Genomic DNA, 11,673 nt, shown 5'->3' on the forward strand with positions numbered 1-11,673 from the left:
CTCAGTTGCAGCAATGAAGACGTATTTGTGCTCATTGCAAATACTTACAGAGTAGCAGAGCATAATTGTCCCTCTGCAAGCATCTCTCTCCAAACTATTGTTTCAAACTGCCAGCCACATCTTTGTTCTTTATTAAGACTAAGGCAGCAACACAGAGTCTGTAGGTATCAGGAGATAATCATTCCCCAAGGGCATTTGAAACACTTCACAACCAAAAGGTTGTGATTACTCCACAATTGCTATGCTGCTTATTATTCCTTATTGCTTAATTATGGAATCAGAGTGTGTTTCCTGGATGCTGTCATCTGAATAAGATTCTCCACTTCTCATGCTCTGCTTCAGTGTTAGGTGGGCTGGAAATCTCTGTAGATGTACAGAATAGCCATAGGGAAAGCCAGTTCTGGAAGATTTGCTGACCTTTTGGGAGACCAGAGCATTCATAAATGAGGCTGTGTATCTAGAACAGATAAAATATAATGGACTTTCTCTGAAGTGAATGGTCTGTTTGTGTGGAACCCACAACCTTGGTGTTACTGCACCATGTTCTACCAGCTGAGCTCATCCCATCTCCCTGCTGCAGTCAGTCTGACATGACTTGCTGCCTTGAAAGGAAATGTACTGTTGTGGCTTCACGTTGGAAAATAAAAGTAGAAACTGTGGTCTTTTCCAGGCTCACCAGGCCTAGAAATCCACCCTGAATAACTGATTTTATAAAATCTTGGATTTAATGCTTCATTGAATCATGTAATCTACTCTAAGGAAGGGGAAAGCCATTCAGTGTGTATATTAGCCTTAGCCTTGATTTTTTTGAGTGTATCCCTTTACAGGAAGATGAGAAGATGGGTGATAAAACTCAGGTTTCTAAATCATCACCCAAATTTCCAGGTGAAACTCCTTCTGAACTTAATTCCCTAAACTTGTTTTTGGGAACTTGAATAAGAAATAGACTGGGTGAAACTCCCTTATTATCACAAGGTAGGCATAAAGTTTGCTTAATGAGGTGCCTTTTATGTCAGCACTTGATTTTTACATCCCCTTTTTCATTGCCGAAATCCAAACATTAACAGCACCCTCCATTGTGGCACTCTGTGCTAGTGTGGGTCCTCTGTCTCCTGCAAGAGGCTGCCTGCAGTCCTGATAGCAAGCTCTTGTGCCATAAAAAGAATTTGTTCAGCAAATAAAAATGTATTGTTTTCATTGTTAGAGGATGCTACTTAATTGGCTGTATGTTTGTCTAATAATCACATCTAAAGCTGATTATTCTCATAATAGCCTTAAGATATTATTTAAAAATAAATATATAAATGCACAACTTTTGTACTAATACTAGTTTTTAATCTCTTCTTGTTTCTATGAAGTCTGAATGAGATTTTCAAAATTGAATAATAATTTGATCCGTTAATCTTTTGAAGCTAGTAATTTTATTTTCCCCTCTTTGCAGTCTCTGAGGCTCGCAAATGAATAGAGCTTCATTACTGGAGTCTGCATTTAATAACCATTATCCATTATCTTGTAATTAAGACTCCCTGTAACGAATCATGAGGACAATGCAAAAATACATAGTACATTTCTTTAATGAACTGGAAAATGTTCATCTTGTTCTATTTAGTAATGAGTTGCTGAATAGTCGTTAAATCCACTGGAGAATAGAACTAGATGGATTTTGAAGACTATCTTGAGTTTGTGGTTAATCTATTAGAATTAAAATTTCATCTTCTATTTTTATCAACAGCTGATTAGAAGTCATTCTGTTTGACCAAATTGATTAGAAGACCATATACAAGGGCAGCTGTTGTTTAATGAAAGTTTTTAATGAAACTGTACCATAGAGACTTGTAATTATAAGACTTATAAAAGCTTTGACTTACCTTATAGCAGAAAAAAATGAGAAGTATTGCACTGAAGGACTTTTAAGTGCTACATTTCGAAAGGGAAATTAAAAATATAATTTGGTGATGTTGAAGTTACACTTCCACTGCTCCTTGTTTTAATGTGACTATCAGATGTCCGCGGTGTCTCCCTGGAAGGGAGCAGCTCTGAAATGTGCAAGTCAGTTGTCTCTCCTGTGTGCTCCATTCTCTGCAAAGCCCTATCAACTATTAATTGCCTCTTTTTGCACATTGCACTTTCTGTGGAGTTGGGATCTTTCTTGCACATAGCTGTTTCTCTCCGGAATGGAATCTGTCACGGGAGGGTGCAACTGAACCACCACTGGGCTGACGTGGTGCCTGGCCAGGAAGCCTGCAGAGAAAACTGCGTGGCCTCAGGAGCCCCAGAGCTGGTGGTACCATCTGATTGTGTTTAAAAGCCAGAGCAACACGCCTGGCTTTGTGCTGCCTTGCCGTCAGGCTGAGACCCAGCTGCGTGCCCGTCAGCTGTGCCGTCGGAGGCTCTCTCCGGAGCGCGCTGCGGCGCACAGAGTGTAGCCAAGGCAACTCCTTTCTTGGAGCCAGTGCTGAAACTTCCCTTCCCTACTCCAGGGGATGTTGTAGAGGCATCATCATTCACATAAGAGACAAAACGGACCCCAAGCCAAATTTGAAGTGGAAGCAGATGCAGTTCCAATTGACTTAAGTGGATGATGCACACTACTACACGATGTTTGAATTATCCCTCTTCTTCTCCCAATTACTTTTGATAATTAATGATCCCACAGTACACCTTTTCTAAGAAGTAGGTTCCTAGGGGTGAAGTGCGTCCTAATGAAATTAAAGAAGTTTTGTCATTGTGTTCTGATCATGCACTGCAAGGCACATTATTTTTTGTTAGTTTCTTAGCTTTTTGTTACACTGTGCTTCAGGATTTCTTTCAAGCCAAGGCAGAACAGCAAGAATACACAAGAACATTACACAAGTATTAAGGCAGGCAGTGGAGAATATTACTCACCAGGGAGAAAACAGATAAAAATAAGCCAAGGCTAACTCTTGTTCTTTAAAGAACACAGATGTTTTGACCTTGTTGCTGCATTAAATCAGGCCGTGGATTTAAGTATAGTAACTTGCAATGTTACAATTGCTAAATGCATAAAAAGGGAGTTTTGCCTTGGTTTACAGTGTTACACAGCTGGTTTAGTAAACACACATGAGATATCTTTCCCTTCTTTTAGAAACAGCTGCGGGAGATACAACAGCAGACTGACAGACCTGAGACCAAGTGAAGTTAAATTAAAAAAACCTGATGCAAATAATTTCTATTCTCAAAGTTCCTGGTGGAAATACTAAAATGTTGATTTATGTACACCACGGGGACATATGTGTAAAGGAATGCTTCAGAATTGCTGTGAAACAGGAGGGCATTTTTGAAGCTGTGAACCTCTATGTGCAGAGGGACTCTGGTTCTAAAACTGCTATAAAACATTTTCTTCCTTTCAGGTTCTGATTTCATAAAGACATCTACAGGAAAGGAGGTGGAAAACGCGACCTTTCCCGTTGGCATAGTCATGATGCGAGCCATTAAGGAGTACTACTGGCAAACTGGCTACAAGGTACTTCTCATTTCCTCTGTAAAAATTAACCAAACAGGCTCACTCACAAAGAAATAAGGATGCAATAGGATTGATTTGCTCATATTCTTTTTTTTTTTTTTACTTTTGTGTTTCCTCTCTTGAAGAACTGTGACTTCATTCCGGAAAGCTCATGCACTCAAAGCCTTCCCTGCTGCATGTGGATTTGAATTTTTCTTCACTATTTAGGTGGTCATGTCCATTAATAACAGGGCTGATAGTGGCTGACATGCTCCCAAAAACATCAGCAGAGCTATACAAATGTAGAGCCATCGAGTCTGTCCAATGTACACAACTGTGTTCTCTGACTTTGTCCTGGTGACCCAAGGGATAAATTTTGCTCTTTCCTCCCTTGCCAGAGAGGCTTTTCAAGGGGACAAGGAGGCAAATCCAGCTATCCCATTGCCTGGGATGGAAGGAAGTGGTGGGGGGGGCAAGGGTTGGAAGAACGTTATATCCTGGTACTTCATGTTCATCGATCAGGTCACTGCCAGGTGAGGTGGGTGGAGAAAAGGGGAATGTACAGCAAAGCCAGTGATGAACTGTCTGTGCATTCATCCTTTTGCTGCAGCACTGGGAAAGGAGGAGATTCCCAGGAGGGTTTAAGCCACCTCTCACTTCCTTTTTCCATGGGCAGGTGGGGGCTGCCAGTTGGATCAGGGGCTGGTGTTCAGCAGTGGGCTTTGTCCTCTCCTTCAGCGCCAGGGCAGGAAGCCATATCTCCAGCTGAGAGCCTCTCCCCATGTCTGGCCACCCTTCCCTCCTCTCCAGCCTCTCCTTCTGTCCCTTCTGCAGGTGGCCTTGCAAGGTTCAGTGTCAGCAGATGGGGTGAGCAGTGGGATGGGGGCTGAGAAGGCTTCAGGGGCTGTAGGAGCTTGAGGAACGTGTGACACCAGCTTGGAGGTGTGCCCACTGACTCTCTGCAGCCATCTAGATGAGGCCAGCATGGATCCCTGGGCTGTCCCCGCTCCTGCTTTCCCCTCCTGCCTCTCTCTCTGCCCCACAATAATTTGAGCAGCCCCAATAGTCTTGTTTCTGTGGGAGCACATCAGTGCCCCAGCGTGAGGCAGGTCCCTGGGGCCAGCGACCCCCCTGGGCACCAGGGCTGGATGCCACAAGCTGCATTAGCACAGCTTTGTCCCCATAATTGGATATAAATGTTGAATTCGCCTTTTGCTTTCAAAGGAGGCATTCATGGTGTGAAATGTGCTATTAAGAGTAAGTGCTTGTGTCCGTGTGCATGTGTGTGTCAGTGAATTAGATGTAAACTGACTTTATGCACTTTTATTAACTGAAGACAATATTATCAGTGACAGGACATTTCTAAATGGTTTCTTTAACAAACTAATTTTGCTGCTGTAGGGATGCTTTCTAGCAAGGCGTTGCCTGGGAAAAACAGGTTAATACAGAAATTAAACTTCTTCAAGGAAAGGAACAAGTTGCAGAGTAACATTTATTGACTGATAAGCTGTGGTGGTGATATGAAAAGTGTGCAATATAATGGGAAATAATCTTTTCCTGTCATTATTGAAGGACATACATAAATTGGTTTTTCTGTTGGGAAAACCCCCAATCCAGAAAAACTTATTACTTTTAATAATGTAAGGTGAAGAGAAAATTCTTGAGGAGATGAACTTATTAAGCAAAATAATGAAATACTGTGAAACAGCAGGAAAGTGGTAGCTGGACTTTGTACTGCTCTTGAATTAAATTCCAGCCCCTCCTTCCTTTTACGTTTGTATGGCAGTCAGATGTGCTGTTTGGAAAGCTGGTAAATGGAGGAGAGGACAGGCTTGTCTTTGTCAGCTTTTTTGCAAAGAAAAGAGCTTTCAGAATCTGCTAAAAGGGGAAAGAGTTCTGAATGATGGTTTTAATTCTCTTATTAACTCTGTTTCACTTGTTTTTGCCACAGATTATCTCAAAGAGACGTCATATTTCTAGGAAGAGATCTAAATTCAAATTTCATTAGAGTTTCTCTTCCTGAGGGAAAGCAAATTTCAACTGTTTTTGTTTATTATCTGGAAGATTCTTTTGCAGTTGCTGGGCTTTAAATTCTTTTTGGAAGTCCAACATTAACAGATGTATACACACACTCACACATCTATTTGTCCATCCACAAAACCACAGTTTTCGTGGTTTGGATTTATCAAGCTTTTCCTGCTTTTGTTCCTTTTAATCTTATTGGAAATATGCCATTATCACAATGCTCCAGCATGAGAGAAGGATTTATCCTGCATTTGTTGGTCCTGAAATCACTATATAAAAAAGATTACCAAGCACATTTTAAAAAAGATACTTTCTGATTCCACTATTATGTCCATAAGGCACAAAGAAATCCTCAGTGCAGTGAGGTTTTGGGAGCTTGAATACAAAAACAAAATGATAATTCCTGCAGAATGTAAAGGAAAAAGGAAACATAGGAAGAATCAGTGTGTTGCTCAGATTTACCTCTTTTTTGTACAGGAAGAATTTTTCCTGATTCCCCTTGCTTTTCCAGAGTTTAGTAGCTGGTACAGGCCAACATTTTGGCATTTTTGATGAGGGATTTGATAGTTTGAATATCACAAGCTCTGTCTTGTGTTTAAATGGCACATAACCAAAGGACTGGCACTAGGGGTGTATGCCAAGTGCACAGCAGGTCCAGCATGGGATTCCAGACATCCTTTACCTCAAAGATAAGTTTTACTTGGTGTTTGTGCCTTTGCAGACGTGGAAGTTCACCTTCAGGTATGACCCACATCCAACACAGAGGGACTGAAAGCACACCCAGCCTGTGGTGAGGGACAGACCTTTCAATTTTTGATAAAGACAGACATAATCTAATTCCCACTTGGAATATTTTAGTGAAAATCAAACGTCTGATAGGTTTGAATGCACAGGAAAATCATGTGTAACTGTGCTGCACAGGCTTTTTATAAAGCACAGCCAGTTCTCACTGCTGCCCACGAGCCAGCCACCTCACCTGCAGCATTTTCGAGTTATGTTATTGTAGATTTGTTGTTTTATATTTGGAATTAGATTGGCAGTAGGTGATGATGAGATGGGCACTATGTGATTATGCAGATATCCCTGTCCTGCCTAAATCCCTTGTTCTAGAGGCAAAGTACTCCCATTAGACCTCAAGCCCAGCTCCTGAGGAAGTACACAGGAGTCAAAAGTGTTGCTCCTTCAGGATGAACATGTTATCTTTGGCAGTGATGGCTGAGGTTTGATAGCCCCCAGTTCTAGTCCAGACCTTGATATGTTTGCTTGGCAGAAAGGTCTCTGAATGAAGAACCTGAGAACAGAATAGAGATGGAAGCAGGTTTTGGTATAGAAGAATAACAAATGTGTAAATTGACAATTGCTCAGCCAGTCATAAAGATTGCTGGATAACAAAGAAAACAAATCAAGTTGGAAAGAGATTTGATGACTTAGAGCAAAGGATAAGCTGACCACAAACAAAAAGATGTCTTTACAAAGCAGAAATATACCACAGGCAAACAAGACATGTCAATGTGGCAAGTAGAAATAAGGTCTCAGAATTTTCCACTGCAAGAAAACTGAAAAACAACTTTAAGCTTAAACTGTAACATACAAACTCATGTGATTGGATAGTATTAACCATAGTATGGTAATGATATAGTTATGATAGGCTGTAGGTAAAAGTAAAGGTGTAGATTGGTTCTTATGTATTAAGATGCTCTGAACTGTTGTAACATCTTGGATACAACAAACTGCATTTTGGAGAGCTGCCTGAAGTCCTACATCTCTCTGCAGGCTCTTACTCAGGTCCTTCCCAGGCAGAGCTGTTACATCACAGGCACTTTGAGACTGCAGCTGTACAAACATTGATTGCTCTTCTAGGGTTGCTGATGGACGAAAATGTGTGTTGAACTTCTATTTATTTTATTTTTCTCTCTCTCTAAAGGTTGGATTTAAACCTGCAGGAGGCATTAGGACAGCCAAGGAAGCTATTACTTGGCTCATGCTGGTGAAGGAGGAGCTGGGAGTGGAGTGGCTGACCCCAGAGCTCTTCCGCCTGGGTGCCAGTAGTTTACTGGGAGACATTGAGCAGCAGGTTGGTTGTTGGCAGCTCACAACTCGTGAAAAACAAAAGTAATCTTTCTAAAAGTGCTGGCTTACTGCTTCTGCAGAAATGGAACATCCTTCTAATTCATTATTAATGACAGGTTCACTTCCCACTCAGTGTTTATTCAGGTTTGAGCTGCTGTTACAGACATCTGGGGCTCTGATGTTGGGGCAGCTGACCGTGGTCTAGGCCATGCTGGCAGTGTAAAATTTTACAAAATCTGGGCAAGAAGGGCTCAGTTTGTGTGTGTACAGAGTCTTTTCAAATGCAGTGTTCTCCCCTTCAGTCCCAGCTGTGACTGAGCCTCACAGACCCTTCGTGTCACTGTGCCACAACTCCTCATCCTGTGGATAAAGTCACATCTCATCCTACATATGAGTGCTGCTGACAGAGGATGTTTTACATGTTGGCTGTTTCCTGGGGAAGAGGTTCCCAGTGGGAGGAAAGATTCTGACCTGTGTATCCATGATCTACATCAGTGGCACAGGGTATCAGCCCCAAAGGATGCAGTGTGATTTGGAACAGTGTAGTGTCATTGGAACTACCAAAACATGAAGGCTTTTGGTCCTGACTCCCATGTTCATTAAGCCCAAGAGAGGAGGTGATATTACCTTTAACCAAGAAAAATATCTGAGAGTCATTATCCTGCTGCTGCTGCTGCTGGGAAAACGTGAGGTGTAGGGGTTTTGGGGGAGGACAAAACCTCCAGTCTTTTCCCTTTCCTAGCAATTGAAATACTGACATGTTCTAAGAAATGTTTTAAGAACAGCTTAGAGATGTCAGGTTAATATTCATGACTCCTGAAAACCCCTGGCTTACTCCTGCAATGAGAATAATGTTGTCTTGCTCCCTCTGCCTCACTCTTGACCTAAAATTATGTCCCTGGTTATGACAGAGCTGCGTGAGCTTTCTCTTTGCCACTGCCATCACTGCTGGGTGTTAGAACACAGCCAGTGATTGTGTTGCACCATTTGTTCTGATTCCTTAAGGGTTTTATCTTTTATCAGCCAGGGATTGCACAAATGCCCCAGCCATGACCAAAGCTCTTGCTGTTCTATGCTGTCTAAAAACGTGGAAGATAAAATGTCCCAGTCAATATATTCAATAAAAAACATACTAAAAGAGTCAAAACCAGATGCCAGAGGAAAGCATTGGCTTCTACCTGGCTCTCTTTGAAATCTTAGTTAAGAGCAGCAAGAGTCTTTGCTTTTTGCTTTTTCTTTCCAAACACAGCAGCAAGAACCCTTAGTTCATATTCTACAAATAAAAATATATTAAGGGATATTACATCATATTTTATGCACACACACAAACAAATATCTATCCTTGGCACTTGCAGCTTTATAGTCATATATAATTCCATCATAAATTTTCTTTTTTTCTTGCAGATTTTCTATCATGTGACTGGCTGTTATGCACTTCAGCATGAACTGGCAATGGCTTAGACACAAAACCAACTCAGGATTACTTTTACAAAAGAGGTCTTTAAGCAAACAGCATTCAGAAGTCTTCTGACAACCAAGTGCATATGATAGAATTAAAGGCCTAATTCTCCCTTCTTCATAGTTCATGGTATTTAAAAATATGCTCAAGTCTGCTGGTTGTACTTGATCCAAAAGCAGAAAAAAAGTGGCATTTCTGAAATAGTTAAATAGTTAATACATACAGATTTGCAAAGTTAATCTTGCAAAGTTCCTCAGACCAGCCTGAAAAGCTTATTAATGGCAACACTGAAATACTATGAAAAAGATTTAGGTGGCCTGGTAACACTTTGCATTCTCAGAATATGAAATATATATGGAATGTTTCAGATTGCTAATTAAGAGCTACTGTTCTTGGAATAGATTTCCATTCACCTCAGACAAAATCTTCTGGCACAGATGTGTTGCACTATTAATTCTTCTGTTGATTCAGTCTCAGGCATTGTAAGGGGAAAGAAGAATGAAACTTGGTTATTATTTCTCTTTTATCAAATGTCTTCTGTAGAAAAAAAAAAAAAAGAAAAAAAAAAGAAAAAAAAAAGGCAACCAGAAAAAAAATTTATTTTTTCTATTTTCCCCCCCAAACTTGGGCACAGACATCCATATTTAGACCCTTGAATAAAAGTGGCTTGATTTCTAGAACAGCTGAGTATCCACAGTTGCTCCTGAAGTTAATGGGAGCTCTGGGTGATCAGAACAACTGAAAATCAAGCAGTCTCTATATAGGTGCCTAACTATGCATTCAGAGGCCTATTTTTAGGCATTTCACTCTTAAAATTTTAGTCTAACTTGCTTAGAAGCTCCAATTCCTGTCTCCTGTCATTTTGAAACACATTCATGCAAATCTTTCCATTTTAATGTGGAGGGGGGTGACTGTCAGTTTGCAGGTGTCACTGCTAGGCTGGCTGAACTTCAACTTTGCCATTCCAAAAGAAATACATGAATTTAAAAGATGATCTGAATTGTGTCCTGTATGGGGTTTAATGCTTTAATGTAAAAAAAAAAAAAAAAAAAAAAAAAAAAAGTGGGTTTTTTTCAGAGCACATTAAGAACAATACCCAAATCACCAGCACCTTTTGAATATCAGACTGGAGCTGGTAGATTCATTTTATCAGAACTGCATTCTGCTCACTAACCAGAGTTGTACTAAAAACTTAATTATCTTATCATCATGACTAGTCTCACTGACTTAGGTAGGTCTCATCATGGAAGTAAGAGGAGGAGGAGGATTTTGCTGTAAATCAAGCTACAAGGTGCATTTATTACAAAGAGATTTATTATAAAGATAATAACTCTGTTATTTATCTGCCTATACCACCTGAATCACTAGAGTGCTACAAAAAACCTTGGACAGATAGGAAAGCTGATTAGGGAAAAAAAATCAAGAAAAACAACATATACAGAAAGCAAAATCCTATATGAAGTGCTCAGGATTAAAAAAGGGCCTTAATTTCTCAGGAAATAGTTCATCCAAGGCTTTCAGTCTTTTTCTGCTTTAGGTCTCAACACAGAAGGTGAGGCTGAGCTGTGACTCTGTTTTCACGTTTGTTTTCCTGAAAATGGCCCATTTTTACCATGAATTTTCCTTCTGATTTCGTTGCCAATTTCGTCAAGGAAAAATCCAAGTGCCTGTCTGCATATGGAGGGGAAAATTCTGCTGCTGAGCTTTGAGAAACACAGAGCCTCTTACAAGAAATCAGCTCCCACAAGGATTTTGCCAGTCTGACCCTCTGCTGTGCCCTCCCAGCCACCACACACTGGATTTTGCTGCTGTTTAGCTCAAATAAATGTTAATAAATGTTATAAATGTCCATACTTTCATAGTGGGAAGTAAAGCCAACTTGCAAACCACACTTTTTTTGTTGTCGGTTGTCTTTAGGACAATTAGGGTGACAATAAAAACTAATTTTTTTTGGAGATGCTTTAGTTTGTAGGTGAAGGACTCTGTGTAGTACCCGAAAATTACTGGAGGTCCAACTTTGCCACCTTGCTGTGTAAGGTGAGTCTCTGAGAACAGCCTCAGTGTCTCCATGGGAGCTGTGTTGATGAAAGAAGTTGCCAGGAGAAATTCTGTCAACTGTTTTGATGTGCACATGGGCTGCTGGTGGTGACCCCAGGGTGACAGCTCTGTTTGCAGAGGGAGAGAGTTCCTGAAGAGTTGAGGATGGCCACTTCCCTTCTCCATGAAAACCTTGAAACACCCCTATGTGAAATACTGTGCCACTCCAAGCTTCTCTGTTTTCACAGAAGCTGGATTGGAATGCAGTTTATACATTTTTTTCTGTTCAAAACTTTTGTCAAAAAAGAAAAAAAAAATTAACAGGGTCTGTAAACGCATCCAAATAAAGATGATTCTGGTTTGGAGGTTGTTGTTTTTCGAGGAATGAGCAGGAGGCTCAGTGTTTCAGAGCAATTGGTTGTCTTTGTTTAACTCCATGGTGATTCAGGTTTTATTCGCGTTATCTGTGGGCCACCAACACTACCCAGAGCTTTGTCTCTCACCCCTCCTCCAGAAGCTGCTGGTACCAGCCCAAAGTTACCCTGCTGGCTGCCCTGGGGGGTGTGAGGGGCTGAACCTGGGCCAGGGATGCCATCAGGAACAGCAAGCCTTATCCAAG

At 40.9% G+C, this 11,673-nt stretch overlaps 1 protein-coding gene across 1 annotated transcript in view; it reads left to right on the forward strand.

Moving 5' to 3' along the window:
* Positions 1-11,419, forward strand: part of DERA (deoxyribose-phosphate aldolase) — a gene marked incomplete at its 5' end in the record, with an annotated part of 39,404 nt that extends 27,985 nt beyond the window's left edge. The window contains 3 exons of the mRNA XM_041484505.1: positions 3,372-3,484; positions 7,413-7,562; positions 8,963-11,419. Of these exons, the coding sequence (XP_041340439.1) occupies positions 3,372-3,484; positions 7,413-7,562; positions 8,963-9,019 (320 nt within the window). The remainder of the gene's footprint in view (positions 1-3,371; positions 3,485-7,412; positions 7,563-8,962) is intronic.
* Positions 11,420-11,673: the final 254 nt, after the last annotated feature.

Source organism: Pyrgilauda ruficollis, unplaced genomic scaffold, assembly GCF_017590135.1.
Source record: "Pyrgilauda ruficollis isolate IOZ18807 unplaced genomic scaffold, ASM1759013v1 scaffold66, whole genome shotgun sequence".
Classification (NCBI taxonomy): domain Eukaryota; kingdom Metazoa; phylum Chordata; class Aves; order Passeriformes; family Passeridae; genus Pyrgilauda; species Pyrgilauda ruficollis.